Source organism: Amyelois transitella, chromosome 19, assembly GCF_032362555.1.
Source record: "Amyelois transitella isolate CPQ chromosome 19, ilAmyTran1.1, whole genome shotgun sequence".
NCBI lineage: Eukaryota > Metazoa > Arthropoda > Insecta > Lepidoptera > Pyralidae > Amyelois > Amyelois transitella.
In genome coordinates, this window is record NC_083522.1 from 6,167,235 (window position 1) to 6,183,083 (window position 15,849).

Here is a 15,849-nt window from a genome sequence, read left to right on the forward strand (position 1 = left end):
TGTTATAATGTTCATGGATGTTATAGCATTGGTCCACCGTGCAAATTGGTGGTGTAAGTTATAAATTCTCTACTTGTTTTGTTATAAATAAACTTTTTTATTTGTGCAATAATTATATGTGTCTACATATTAAAAGATGTTTTTTTTTATTAATTTCATTTGTTTTCAGTGTTAATTGCAACATTTTTCAAATTACTTTAGGTTATTGTTACCACTACAGTTGGAATAAAACTAAAATTTGATGTTAAGTAGATCTTATTATTACTAAAGCTGTGTTGTAATTTACACCTATTATACTAAGTTACTAACGAATATACCATTCATATTGTATGAGAAACGCTTGCGCTCTTCAATTGTTACACACAGGAAGAATCGTAAACTTTAAGATTTATACCTACACAAAAAAACTGTTAGGCCGAACTCAATCTTCATTTGAGCTCTTTAAATTGGACCTTTGGAGGTAACCCACCCCCATTAAAATTGACTCTCTGTTTGAGGTTATAAAACTAAAAAGGCAAATCTCAAAATGCATCAATCTCATATTATGTATGCCTTCGGCGATAAACGTTCGTTTTTGCACTTATTTTTAAGTTTCATTGAAAGTTTCAATTTGAAATTCCCGCCAACGGCGCTGTACTTACTTAACTAGCTATTACCTAAGACATGGCCCGCCAAAACTATAACCTATATATGTATATATATATATAGTTTTGAACGAACCTCAATATAATTATCTGTTCAGCGGTTCCGCCATGTTAGTGTCCTCCCAGATTGAAGTACTTACTTTACTTATTATATTATTCCTTGTTATATTCAACCTAACTAATAAAATATCCATATGATGACAAAGTAAATAACTTTGTGAGAGAAAATTGGTGGACTATAAAAAGTGTTTGTTAATTTAGATGGAAACAAAAATCCTTGTATTCCGAGTCCATAGACCTAATTTATTAATAGAGGCAACAAACAAACATCTTTATGTAAAGTTTGTTTGCTACACAAAATTTTATTTAAAAAAAAAATACATACTAGAATACTTAGTGCAAAATTATATTCTATTCTATAGTGATAGATAACGGATTGGTTATGTTAAGAGAATTAATGAAAGGAGGCAAAAAAGGAGAAGGTAAATCATCTGATTTACCTTATGATCTCATAAAGAAGGAAAGACCTAAACGAACGTATCTTGGTCAAATCGGGGAAGTTATGGTGAAAGGTCAAGTGAGTCGCAATCGCCCCAATTTTCATTTGGTTAAATTAATCACCATTGCGGGATTTCTGGTTTTCTTTTGCTACAGAAAGCCATTGATTTAGTAAAACTTTAGCTAGGCCAAGACAACTTCTTTGTCAACTTCTCAAGTAATTAAGTAGGTATGTATTTTCTATTAAACCTGCACATCTTGGTTGAATGTGTACTCTATTTTTTTTTATTGATGTATAACATCTTGATATACGCCTTGTGAACGTTTAATCTATTTTTTTCATTTATCCTTGCGGTTAGGGGTTACAAAACAGGCTGGCTACATTGTATTTTTTATGCCAAGATTTACAATGTGCTAAAACCTTACACCGCGTTGTGGTCACGCACGGCTTGTATTTGACCAGCTTTAAATTAAACTTCAATTTTATTACAATGTGCTTTCTTTATTAAGGAGTAAAAGTAATAAAAAAAGAGAACCCATAATGGTAAAATTGTCAAGTAAAGTATGGTAGGGTAAACGAACTTAATTTCAGTTATTTCTCAAATACAAACAAAAAAGTAAATAGTATGTTTATTTTGCCAAGCAGGTAAACTAAAATTTAAATACAAGTTAAAATAAATTTATTTGTTTCAATAAATATAATTGGATCAAAAAAAATGTTTTGGTCCATCTCGAATTAACCATTTATGATTTCAAAAAAGTGCGCATTCAATAATGCGTATGCAACTCTAATATTACAAAACAGCTTCGACAAACTACCCTACATTACCATCAAAATCCTCTAACAATAAAATAAATCATTAACTCGGAACTGAAGGGCACTTCCCATAAAGCCGAACGAGGGCGTTGACACAATTATTATCATACTAGTTTTGGCCCTGACTTCCATTATGTTTGTTATCACAAGGTAGCCTTAGAAGAATAGTTAAAAAAAATTGAAAGGCGACGTTTAGCTGAATGGCTTAGTGATCAATGGAATTGGGACTTTCAAATAGTGACAGGTTGCTAGCCCAAAGCCTTTTCAAGAATCCCAAGTGAATAGCCTAGAATTAGTGAGTCTCAAATTTTTCGAAATGAAGATAGTGTCGGAATAATTTGATTAATGTCAAAATTCTAAGTGCCGTGTGGTTCCCGGCACCAATACAAAAAAGAATAGGACCACTCCATCTCTTTCCCATGGATGTCGTAAAAGGCGACTAAGGGATAGGCTTACAAACTTAGGATTCTTTTTTAGGCGACAGGCTAGCAACCTGTCACTAATTGAATCTCAATTCTATCATTAAGCCAAATAGCTGAACGTGGCCTTTCAGTCTTTTCAAGACTGTTGGCTCTGTCTACCCCGTAAGGGATATAGACGTGATGATATGTATGTATGTATGTTCTAAATGACGGTCAACGCTGCTTTAAATTTTCAACAATTCTCTACTAAGTACATACAAATTAATAAGATTTATTTCGCCTCTAACAGCCCTAAGTCAAAATATATTACACAATTAATTCAACACGCTCGCGGTTGACTGAATTTAACTCATTTTTTCCCTTTATTTCACGAGGAGGAATTTATTTTCATAACTGATAATAAATGTCGGGTCATTGCTGTAATAAACTAAATGGGGTTCACCCTTCTGTGCCTGCGTTCGTCGCGAAACTGCGCTAAATCCCAATTTGAATATTATAATCTCGCCTCAGCGAATTTAACCCGTAATTTCTTTAATACTAAGGATATTTTCAAGATTGTGTCTTTCTCTCTGATGTGAGGTTAGAATTTAGGATCTACAATTGTGTGCATTTGTGCGATAAAAAAAATTAATTAATTATTATTTTTTATCATTCTCAACTTAAGAATAGTTAAGTATTACCGAACTATTTTGTGAGCATTTTATAAATATTTTTTGATTATAATAGTCGTACTTAAAGTTAAGGTTTCTGATTAATTAGTACAAATATCGCTTATGTGTGTAGTGTGTGTTTACATTAATCCATTACTCGCATCAGCCTTGATTTGAATTGGATATTAGTTGGATTTTAGTTCATTAATTGCGATTTATACCTTTAGGCTGGCACATTAAATACAAGTAGTAGTTAAATTTTTCTAGTTCGATATCTGATAATTAATTTAAACATTTAAGATTTTTATTATGTACACACAAAAAATACTACAAGAAAGAAAGTATAATGAAAATAATTTGCACAATGGCGGACTTATCCCAAATTAAAGTTTTTAGATCCAGACATAAGTAAACCTTGTATGATAATCAATCAGGATTACTGACGTGATCAGACAAAGTGAAAGGGCGATAACGTTCGATAAACGTGTTAACAACGCAACTGATGTAGCGATAACAATGTGTCATTTGTTTTTATTAGCCCCTCCCTAGTTATGGTTTACACCGAAGTCATTACATGAAAATACTTAGTTTTATGGACTGCTTTTTTGATTAAGTTCTGAAATTAGGAGCTAATTAAAAGAAAACTGTTTTTCAAATCTATTTGGGGGAAAATTTCCAGGTTTTAGTACTGATACTTAAATTACAGGTTAAATTGATGGCTCTTAACAAAAACACTAGGTACCTACCTACCTTGTAGCCAACAGGTCATTTCGTTTAGAACAACTTAGTCACTTAGTCATCCCTTTCAATTTAGAATAAAATAACCCACCTACATTTGACATCACATACTAATAAAAAAATCCTTCCAGCAAGACTTAGAGAGACAGTCTTTCGCATTCATAATATGAGGGTAAGAATGGATATTTAAAGCCAAATAACTGAACGTGGCTTATCAGTCTTTTTAAGACTGTTAGCTCTGTCTACCGATATAGACGTGATTATATGTATGTGTATGTATGTATAAATATTTGTCCATAATCTTCCCAAAGCCATCAGTGTCCGAGTATAACCCACGGCCAAGCTGAGTAAACTATAAAAGCGATTCAATGGAGTGATGCGAAGTGTTTCTTCCGTTTACGGTGTCGACCACGCAATCTGCTAATACGGCCAAATGGATCTAAATCTCTTAGGACTGTCTTCACTCGGACTTATTGGAAAGCTGGGATTCATTTGATGGCCGTTTGGCGCAGTGGCAACATTCTTGTGTTGCCCGGGTTCGAGCCGTGCGGCTAAGATGAAGAATATTTTTTTTTTATTTGACTCGGAATGTTTGTATTAAAAATAATGTATTTCTTTACTATTTACGAATTTGTAAGAACAAATTCGTTCTTTACAAATTACTATTCATAGAAAGACATAACAGTACTAAATTTTTTTTATTCGTTCAAATGAATGTTAGTTTATTAGCAATGTTGAACTTATGTATACTTACTTATCGTCGAGTTAGTATCTTGTAACAATCTCAAACCTATTTCAAGGCTAACTCAATCTATGTAGTAAATGTATCCCGTATATATTTGTAAGTAAGCACCTACATGATAATTTCTATGATTTAAAAACACCAACTCCCAAAGACTATCGAAACAATCTCATTTTCCGTCAATTACATTAGAAATCTCACTTGGGGCAAGTGCATTTACATATCAACATGCACTTTTGCTGATTGCTGCGGACCTATCCATGACCACACTCCAATATCCCTTGGCTCTGCAATATAGGAGTAGATGAGAAAACATCGCCCAAACATACGTATAGTGTAGGTATAGACGAAGGATTCAATTTATCGGACCCGCGTGGTTTCAAAATGAACACTTCAATGCTTGCAAGAATAAAGGTATTTTTATTTCGTCTTCAGTTATTTCTTCAAGAAATTATTTTCTCATAACCAGGGCGTTTTGTGCGAACCTATAATAAATCAATAATAAAACTCTTATTGACTTACGACAAGATACAGTACAGTCAAAATAACTGGACTTAGGATGTCAATTTCGAAAAAATTATAAATTCCCATGGGTAAGGGAAATAAAATGAGAATTTCCGTTTTACGCTATCTAGTTTATTTTCAGTGAAGATTAACTGGGTCATCAGTATAATACATTTTGTGAAACAATATGGAGAACTACTATTTCCATTTCCACGTTTACAGACTGACAACGCTTTCAACATAATCCAGACTTTATCATCAAGAAACCCGTTCTAATATCCAACAAGTTACGGAAGAAAATAGCTTGAAAATACATTTTAAGTTACAACATTGCGTAACTAACGCGAAATAATAGCAATGTCAGAAGCAGTTTTCGAGTGACGCGAATACTTTCCGACTGTTTGGCTTTATTTTATTGCGCATGTTTTCATATTAATTGCGAGTTTTCTGCCTCGCTGGGCTGATGGTATGCAAATGTACCTATAAGCCTGTCAAATCGTTTAGCTGAGATATTCATGGCTGGAAAATTTGCGCGCACAATTTGCTTTAATAAGAGGGGAACTATTTTTAAATTTAATATTTAAGTTAGAGAGGATTGAATGCCGATCTATGTTGATAATATAAAAATTGGAACAGTTGATTTGAAAATATATCACTCGACATTTAACTAAAGTAATTATTACCTATTTACTTCCTCCAGTTACTATACATGAACAAGATAGGGAAGGTAAGACATACGCCATTTCAACATTCATGAATAGCCCAACTAGATTGTGGTAAAGCGAACCCCGGGCTCCTCCCCAGGGCTCCACAGCCGGGTTATACTCCACAAGGATGATAAGCGACTGTTGTTATAAATACAGATTCAAAATTAAGAAGGAAATTTAAGAAGTTGTTTTAAGATAAATTTGGGAATTTCAAAACAGACCGAAGTGAGGTGAAAGATTTCGTTGCAAATAAAAGTAAATGGCAACCGATGTCCGCACGTGTTTCAGTCACGTGTAAAGAGAATTGGCTTCAGTCGTAGATTGTGAAATTTCATGAGCAGTTGGTACATTGGCAGGAAACTTTATTTAGAAAATGCTTGATTTTTGAACAACGAAACAATTTTTAAGTCGTTTAAGATTTTATTGTACTACTCATAATCGTTTAAAGAAAATCCCATGGGAACGTTACTTATTCCGGGATGATGCAATAAACCATTAGGAGTACCTATTACCTACACTAGGTTTTACACTATTTACTATTTAGACCTAGTGTATTTGAAACAAAGTTTAAAATTAGGTAGAATAAAATAGAAACGGTACCCTTTATAGCACATAAAATTAGATTATAACAATAGATTTAGGTACATGTATTTTAAGTTGGTAATAGGTACAAAAAAAAAGTATTGTGATAAAGATTTTAAATAAGAAAAAACCCGCTTTGTAACATTTAATCAATATTCAATATCCCTTACAAAATTAAATCTCTTTTCTAGCTGACAGACACGAATTAAATCACGAAACAAAATAGTTCCGTCGAAATGATAAAACATAGAGATAAACGGGTAAGATACGTCTTGACAATACGTGACAGTTTGTTATGGGCACACAATCCGGGAATTCCCTGGGAATCGCCATATGGGCTGAAGGGCCGCGTTATCAAAAAGACAACCCCATTATGACAGATGGGAGATAACAGGAATATGTCAACATGTAACTTGTCAAACATATTTGCGTTTTTCTATTTTATTTAAGAACTAAACCAGCTTTGGTTTCCCAAGGGGTAACTATTTTTGTATGGAATCTTCTGGTGAGCCATTAAATTAACATCATGGTTATTGTTATTAGTTTTAGGCTGTTTTTGTTGCAGTTTGAGTAATAATTGTCTAATTTATATTTTCTTCTTTTTTAATAGGTAGGTAACTAGGTACTTAGGTACAGTCTATTTAATAACGAATATATATGTCTAAATGGCAATAGGTTTTATTTTATTCGAACCTCAGATTAAATCAGTTACTCTCCTATAATATTTAAAGAGTCTCGTGTATAAACAAATTTACCTACAGTCACATTAATAACAATCTCTTTTTTTAAATCTATTGAAAATTATATGACAAAAAACTCATCATAGCGACATCTATGAAATAAAGGAACATCAAAATTATGTATTGTTCACGTCTTTCTTGATAACCTTACTACTCAACACTAGATGGCAATACTGCATATGCTACTTTGATTTTTAATATGTTTTACATTATTGTAACAGATGGCGTGTTCTCAAATTTTTTAATTTAGAAATATGAAACAGATGGCGTTAGTGATGATGAAAACAAATAGTGTTGCCAGTACGAATTATCTGTCAAATGCTGACAGGGAGTGGCTCCCTGTCCTGTCCTGCCTTTCTGTCTTTCGTCTTCCCGGCGTTTCGACAAGAGGCGCTTCAATCGTTTCTCTCCTTACTAGTCGACCCGATAGTTTTGTTCCGTGCCGTGTTTCGGTGATTTCGTCGGGATAGTGTTCGTGATTTGTGTAGTGTTTTGTTTATGAATTAAAACTTTAATTATTTCCCGTAGAAAATTATATACAAACGAAGAAAAAGGTGAGTGTATTCATCAAAATTATCTTCTTTAATTTTACAGTAAGTCCTATATTTTAAGTTATGGTCGACGGTGATCAGTCAAGCGATTTTATTGCATTTCAATTAAGTTTTTGGCCATTTATTCAACTCTTTTTCAATAGACACGCAAAGGTTATAATGTCTTCAACTTGGTTAGGAATGAGGTCATTGTCATCTGATACTATCGGATACTTTCTGACTATATCGACAAATGTAAACATAACTAATGAGCTACTTATATATCGAAGTAGGCACAACGACGTCGTATATCTATCGTTGTACCTAATCTTCTACTTCATATGTAAACTAATGATAGTGATCACACACCTTTGATTGTTTACAAATATTATTATTTATTCTGAAAAATTGACATGTGTCTCAAACCTACTTTTGGAAAACCAGACTGTTTTCATCACTACGCCATGGAAATCTTTACTTTAACCATAAGATTTTGACACCTTTATATGGAATAGCACTATACAGTTTAACATGGCCTTTCAGTCTTTCATTTGGAATGGGGACATGATTGAATGTATGTATGTTTTTTGGTTTTTAAAATCCCTCGTACTTGCCAAGCAGCCTTAGTTCTGAGCACTGTACTACAACTGAGAGGATTTTATATTTTACTAGCTATCTCTTTCCCATATACATTTTCGGAAAAAAGCAGTTCATATTACACCTAAAGGTCTATTCTATGTCTGCTAATATCACTCCTCACCCTTACCAGGTGAACAAAAGACATTATGCCAAACCAAATTCTTATAATTTTTTTCTCCTTTCTAAAGTCTTTAGTTTCTGAAGAGACCTAATAAAATTATTTAGTCTCATAATATTGTAAAATTTATTCTTGGCACAAGTTGTGTTGCTAGTCTTATTCTGCCTGTTGTAGAGTCAATGACTGTTCCTGAAAATTAGTTTTATTGCAAGTTTGAAATGTCATGCACGAAAATAGCATGGTTTGTACACAGCAGCATTCGTTCATTTTACTACCCATTTAATTTTAGCTTGTTTGGTGTGCTCATGACAGAAAAGGCCTACTGTGGGTAAAAACCAAACCCCTCTAAATGAAATAAGTTTTTACATACATACATACATACATAAAATCACGCCTCTTTCCCGGAGGGGTAGGCAGAGACTACCTCTTTCCACTTGCCACGATCTCTGCATACTTCTTTCGCTTCGTCCACATTCATAACTCTCTTCATACAAGCTCGGCGGTTTCGGGTACTTTTGACCTGACCCTTTACCAGGACGTCCTTAATTTGATCAAGATACGTTCGTCTAGGTCTTCCCACTCCGACCTTTCCCTCCACACTCTCCTTGTATATCTGCTTAGTCAACCTGCTTTCATTCATCCTCTCCACATGACCGAACCATCTTAACATACCCTTTTCTATTCCTGTAACTACATCTTCTTTCACATCACAACATTCCCTTATCACGCTGTTCCTTATCCTGTCACTCAATTTCACACCCATCATACTCCTTAACGCTCTCATTTCCACTGCATTTATTCTGCTTTCATGTTTCTTTTGCCATACCCAACTTTCACTCCCATACATTAATGTCGGGACCAACACGCCCCTGTGCACAGCCAGTCGAGCCTTTTTGGATAGTTTCTGACTGCTCATAAAGGCATGCAAAGCTCCATTCACCATGTTCCCCGCGTTCACTCTCCTTTCAATATCACTATCATACTTGCCATCTGATGTAAACTTTGATCCTAGATATACAAACTCTTTCACTTGCTCCACTTTTTCTGGAGGACAATCAAAATATTACATGCTGTCATTTCTTTCTCCATTTCAAAAACCAGTGTTTTAGTTTTACTTACGTTCACTTTCATTCCTTTCTCTTTTAAAGCTTCATGCATACAGTTTACCATCTCCTGTAACTCCTCCGCTGATGACGCCAGTATAACCTGATCGTCGGCATAGAGCAGACATTTGACGAGTAACTCATTCATCCTTAATCCACTTTTAGACTCTTTCAAATCTGTCAAACAGCTATCCATAAATAGGTTGAACAGCCACGGTGACGCAACACATCCTTGCCTAACGCCTTTCTCAATCTTAAACCACTCAGTGTGCGCTCCGTTTATCCTGACACAAGCACTCGAATCCTCATATAAGGATTTCAGTGCTCGTATTAAGAGACTGCTCACCCCATGCATAGAAAGTGCTGACCACAATTCATTCCTCTCAACTCTGTCATAGGCCTTTTCCAGATCTACGAATGTGCAATAGACTTTTTGACTCTTGGCCAAAAACTTTTCGGCTATGCACCGCAAGGAAAAGACCTGATCAGTACATCCCATTCCCTTTCGAAATCCCGCTTGAGCATCCCATATTTTGTCATCAGTTTTTGACTAAATAAAATCATCATCGGTATGTGTATGAAATAAATAGGAAAAATTAAACAAATGATTTGCTTCCGCCTTAAACCTAGTGCAATTGAAACCATACAAAGAGAAGATTATAATTAAAATGCTGTAAGAATGAATGTGCAAAATAATATACTGAAAAACTCAATTACCTGCCAGTATTAAGACACATTCTGGGAACATTTTATGAAAGACTTTTTAAAACAATTTTCTGCCTTCCAAAAAAAACAGGATCAAAAAAAAAATTCACACCCAAGGGATTTCATTTGCAGATGATGCCGTGTCAATTTCTCACCTTGAATGAGATGAACATGCTAAATAAATATATTAGAGAGAGCAGAACATCGACCTGATAAATTTTGTGTTGAAAAAGTTTAATGATCTTTGGGTGAATCATGTCATTTCATTACTATATATCCTCCTAGTCTGCCTGACTTCATCCACTGTTAGTTAATGAAAGTTGTATGAATAGGATTTACTCACCACTAAGATAATTGGTGGCTACGACCAGAGTATGGGTGGCTTTCAGATCTTGTCTATCTGCAATTTTTCTCGTCCAGTTTCCTAATTCTCGAAGTTTATGTATTTATTTCTGCAAAACCTGCATCATTATGTTTATGCTATGCTATCAGAAAACAGGAGTTTTGTAATACCTCTCTCTCATCACTGCATATCTTCAGTTGCACCTACAACCATTACGGTTCTTATCTGTGTCATTATCCTACTCATCTTACCCTAATTGGACAGAGAAATGCACGCGCACCAACCGAAGCTAATGCTTGTTGGTCGAGCCAGGAGGCTTAGACAATGTAGTATCGCTTCTTAACGAAACGATGTCGAAGTTCTTTTTCGTCTTAGAGATAACGATAAACATTTCCTAGCCAATGTAACGCAATTGTCGCGATCGTTGTGTCGAACGGATCGTTCGATAAACAAACGAATATTGGCTATGGTAACGAAAATTTAGCTGTCAGTTTCAAATTGGAACAAACAAAGCGGGATTATTCTAAAGTTTAAGTGAGTGTTTACTGTGAGTGTGGTGAGTCGTTTTTAATTGATATTATTAATTCTTGACGCTTTTTAATAATCTTATAGCAAAACTTTGATAGTGTTAAATTATTAGAGTATTTTTACATAGTTTTTACGTAGATTTCTTCAAAATTAAATAGAATCATCGTGATTGTAACTGTTCAAAATAAATATAGTTATTTTTTTTATTTTTAGTGTTAAAGAATGGATTCTAGGGTAAGGGCAAGTCCCGAATAACTCTCAACTCTACTGGAGTATATGGAAAGGTAGGTAAATCCAAGTTATTTTCCATTTCTTTTAAATTCAATCGTACAAAACTTTGGTACCATTTCAATCGCTAATGTAAACAATGACGCGATAATAACAATGAAGCATTTGTGTATTGAACCGTTGCTTATGTTACAGTCATGGGGACCTGGCTAGGCCTGTTGCAGGGGCACAAGGTCGAGTACGGTCAGACCAATTATGGTCTGATCTTACTAATATATTAAATTCCGTTGGTGGTGGTGTCAACAAAACAACAGACAAGTGGAAAAAAGTAAGTAATGACTAGCAATTCTATTCCAATAGCCGTATTTGAAGAGTCTTTGTGATTATAAGTTCTTTCTATGGAAATTACTCAGATATTTAGTTATATTTAATAATCTTTTCTACATATTACATGCCAAGCAATTTGGATGTGGATCTGGTATAGATAAAGTCACAAGTTACAATCTGCTTTGATGTGCAAATCAAGCACCTAGAATATCATATATTATTATCACATATGTGCAAGAAGAGGTAACAGGGATGTTAGGAATTTTTCGGTCCAGTGGAGTTACCAATTTTCAACTTATGTGGTTGTATGCATACTTATGACTGATAATTCCAAAAAGGTATGGGCCGATTTAAAATCCAAGACTAAGAAAAAAGGTCTGACCTTGCGGCAACATGCCAGAGGGACTGGAGGTGGACCGGCTAGCCAGAAATCCTTGTCGCATTTGGAGGAAAGGGTTCTGGCTATTATCGGCCCAACAGCAGTGGAAGGACAAGACTCTATACAAGAGCTTGGATTTAGTGTATGTATTAACCTTATTTTCCAGTACCTCATGTAACAAAATTATTAGCTAAAAATCAATACTAACTAGGTAAATCTTGTTGAATAAATATTGTACTTGAATATTAGAAATTAAAAATTTTAGCCATTACACATATATAATTAGATAAAACAGTATACTATTTAATTAAGTATCTACATATTCAATAAATATCACCATAATAACTTTTTCAGAGACCTCAATCTTCTGCACCTGCACCCTCTCAATCATCTGCAGTTGTTGCCCAAGAAGATGATCCAGTATATGTGGACTATGGTGGTGGTGTGGTTAAATATTAAAATAAGTAGATAAGTATATTGATAAGTTAAAAGACTGGATACTTATTAAAATTGTTATATTATTATTATTATTTTCTTTTTCATTTGATACTAACTTAAAAAAATATACTTAAGCTTAAATAAAATGAAACTATAAATTAAATACAGACAGAATTATCTAGTCAGTAGAATGCTGCATTCTACTGACTAGATAATTTCACATAGCCCTTCCTCGAATTAACTCGTTTTGATTAGTGTTGGTTGTAAAGGTGTTATGCTGTATACTTTGATCTTCACTACCATCAAGAGCCTCAGCTGGCATATCTGTTGGAGCAGGTAGTTTAGCATGTATTGCAATATTATGCAATACACAACATGCGTTAATAATTCTGCTAGCCACGTAAGGCTGATAGTGAAGAACACGGTGTCAAAGCATACACCTCCAACGAGCCTTCAGTAATCCAAAACATCGTTCTATGCGAGATCTGGCTTGCACATGACGTCTGGTATATATTTCTTCTTGGGACCCTTGTTCAGCATCTAGTATAAGCGTCATCAACCAAGGTCGCTGTGGATATCCAGAATCCCCTGAAATTACATACTCAATAAATATTTTATCCTACTACTATTATAAAGGCGAAAGTTTGTATGGATGTTTGTTACTCTTTCACGCAAAAACTACTGAACCGATTACCATGAAATTTGGTATGTAGGTAGCTGAAGACCCAGAATAACACATAGGCTACTTTTTATCCCAGAATTCCCGCGGGATTGATAGGGTTTCCATGCGGACGAAGTCGCGGGCGGCCTCTAGTTCAAAATAAATTGAAGAACTATAATGTATACTTGGGTGGCAAACAATGAATACTAATTTAATTTAGTTGATTTCCAATAGTTTATAGAAGTAGATGTATTATTTAAATGAAATACTTTACATATGTTTATTCCATATAAGTTTTTTATCTATTATGGTTTGCAATGAAATATAAGAAAAAATGTCTTACATACCTAATAACCAAACATGTTCACCACTTTCATGAAGCCCTCGCATGAAAGTCTCTACATGACTAGCGGACCATATGTGGGAGTCATGTGTAGCACCACCAAATTTTGAATTGACATTAACTATTTTTAAATCGAAATCGCATATCTGGGGAAAAAATATACAAAACAATTTGTTTTGGGGATATAACAATTGATAAAAAGTTATATAATACTCAATCTGTGTGATTTGTCCCTATATATTTATTTACATGTGATACCTTTGACAGGTATATTCAGGCCATTTGAATTGAATTAACACTTTATTGCACAACATATAAAGAGTAGTATATTTAGGTGTTTTGATAATAAAAATTAAGTCTAGTTTCTTACCACTTGAACATTTAATTAATGATATCCTTTTCTATTAAAAAATGAATATTCATCCTCCTCTGGTCTTACTATAGCTATATGGGTACAATTAATGCACCCAATAATTCCAGGCAAATTATGTCTTATATGGAATCTGGAAATGTTAACAATTTTATAACAAATACTGGCTGTAGGCCTAGGTGACAAATATTAAGAAAGGTTTTATATCTTTATAATTACACTTACTTCTCTTTGATTAAAGATCTCTCATGTGGTGTTTGTGGAAACACTATCCACCTGCTGACCATCCAATTGTGATTTAAAGAATTCACAACCTCCCTGACACAGCGACTTGTAGTCCGCTGTGTCAAATATTGTCCCACACCTACAATTGTCTGGTGTGACCCTGTGGCTAAAAAGCTTAGAGTACACAGCACCTGAAAAACAGTAATGTCTCTGCATACTCGTGTGGTTTTCTTTATAGGATTAGACTATAGAAATTTCTATAAGTATTCTAAGTTTAGAGATAAGTATACTTATTTCCCTATGAGGTTAATCCTTATGAAAGTTCTTACCTTCACTTCCAGGGAAATTTCATTGGATCCTTTCAATCCAGTATATCTTTTTAGTTCGTCGCATAATCGTCGAAAAGTTTTTTTATCAAGCCTGAAATGTTGTATAAACAACAATTCCGGCATATCTTCAATCGTTTCCATATGTCTTCTTGATGAAAATCGCCTTTGACGCCTCACCCAGGTATTCTCATTATGTGCAGCCCACAATAAACGTAAAGAATGCATTTTTATATAAATAAAACTGTATTAACGCAACGTAGCCCTTGTACACAAATCACAGCTGACTGTAATTTTCGGCCATTTTGTAGCGATATCGACAGCCCCCAAGCTTTCGTTATTGTGGCGAACACATGTCGAATCGAACGATCGCTCCCGAAGAGAAAGCGAACGTCAAAAGTGCCGCTTGGCTACGCATTTGTATTGAAATAGGCGAATAAACAATTCGCTAATTGACGATTTCGTTTCGTTTTCGACATGAATGTAAACATTGTCTACCAATTTTGTTATCGATCTCGATCGATCACGTGATTTAGCGAAGGCTTATGTCATCCCATACATTTTTTTATTGCCGAACTTCGTCATCGTTTTCAAAATGTTACTTTGTCTAAGCCCCCAGGAGAGAAAGCAATCGTTACGGGAAAATTATTAAAATTAACACATTGTAGTTTATAGGTTTATTATGTGTGTTTCACTTTGTCACGCACATTGACCATAAATTTATGTAAAATTGCAACTTTGTTTTATGAATATGAAGTTCCTTATTTGGCGACTGCTTCTCAGAAGAGGTATGCGACTGGCGCACAATAATACAATTTCAGATTGAAATATTTTCGTACTTCTGTCGCGTTGAAATCCCTACAACATTCAAACAAATTTTTGAGCACCAAAGCCATGTAATGCAAAGTAAGGACATCTTCAGTTTACTTCAGGTGACGGGGACAGCTATCTGATCTTTTTCATTCCAGACTTCTGCTTATCGAAGCCCCACTAATTAAGGAGACTCACAGAAATCTTAATTAGAATATTATTCCCGATTGACATTAAGCATGTTTGAAAAACATTGTTATTCACCCCATCCCAGCTAATTACTCACACACAATAACCATTTTTGGAGCACAACTTACAAGCGTACGGGGTTCTTTTTTCCGGAAGCACGTCATATCTTTGGGTTGTATTATATTTAAATAAAAAAAAAACCACGACAAGACTATTCCTTTCATTTGGTGATGGAGCGTGCAGCTTCTATCACCAAATGAACCTTATATATATTTCAAAACTGGTTGGGCTATAAACATAAACCAACGTAGTAGGTGTATGTAAGCTACTCAAATTACTACGCCCTCTTGGTTGTCGCATAATTAGTGTTTATTATGCTTACAAGCGTTTATCCCGTCATCAAATAAAGTATCGATTACAAGACCCCGTTCAATTTGACTATCGTAATTTTTATCATCATCATGTCTTATCTTTACGTGGGAAGAGATTTTATAGTTTTTATTGACTTTTATAGTGATTAGTTTTATTTAACTGCACATGGAA

At 34.4% G+C, this 15,849-nt stretch overlaps 3 protein-coding genes across 12 annotated transcripts in view; 2 read left to right on the top strand and 1 right to left on the bottom strand.

Annotated features, from left to right (window-relative positions):
* Positions 1-7,387: 7,387 nt before the first annotated feature.
* LOC106132719 (dystroglycan 1) overlaps positions 7,388-15,849 on the top strand; it is a 73,370-nt gene continuing 64,908 nt past the window's right edge. For 6 of the 7 annotated variants that reach the window (XM_060949492.1, XM_060949494.1, XM_060949493.1 and 3 more), the window contains exon 1: positions 7,388-7,598. The gene's annotated coding sequence lies outside the window, so the exon portion shown is untranslated. The remainder of the gene's footprint in view (positions 7,599-15,849) is intronic. The other variant, XM_060949496.1, reaches the window with a different exon arrangement.
* Positions 10,785-12,474, top strand: LOC132902868 (myb-related transcription factor, partner of profilin-like). Of its 2 annotated transcripts, XM_060949702.1 has the most exons (5): positions 10,785-11,038; positions 11,224-11,294; positions 11,434-11,566; positions 11,904-12,086; positions 12,299-12,474. In XM_060949702.1, the coding sequence occupies exons 2-5, from the start codon at positions 11,287-11,289 to the stop codon at positions 12,401-12,403; spliced, it is 429 nt and encodes a 142-aa protein (XP_060805685.1). In that variant the 5' UTR covers positions 10,785-11,038; positions 11,224-11,286; the 3' UTR covers positions 12,404-12,474. The 2 variants fall into 2 exon arrangements, with proteins under 2 accessions (XP_060805685.1, XP_060805686.1); XM_060949703.1 differs by lacking the exon at positions 10,785-11,038 and having other exon boundaries at positions 11,193-11,294.
* Positions 12,632-14,920, bottom strand: LOC132902867 (putative nuclease HARBI1). 3 transcript variants are annotated; one of them, XM_060949699.1, is made up of 5 exons: positions 14,311-14,906; positions 13,982-14,172; positions 13,757-13,889; positions 13,391-13,532; positions 12,636-12,970 (listed from the first exon to the last, which is right to left on the bottom strand). In XM_060949699.1, the coding sequence occupies exons 1-3, from the start codon at positions 14,533-14,535 to the stop codon at positions 13,772-13,774; spliced, it is 534 nt and encodes a 177-aa protein (XP_060805682.1). In that variant the 5' UTR covers positions 14,536-14,906; the 3' UTR covers positions 12,636-12,970; positions 13,391-13,532; positions 13,757-13,771. The 3 variants fall into 3 exon arrangements, with proteins under 3 accessions (XP_060805683.1, XP_060805684.1, XP_060805682.1); XM_060949701.1 differs by lacking the exon at positions 13,757-13,889 and having other exon boundaries at positions 12,635-12,970; positions 14,311-14,919; XM_060949700.1 differs by lacking the exons at positions 13,391-13,532; positions 13,757-13,889 and having other exon boundaries at positions 12,632-12,970; positions 14,311-14,920.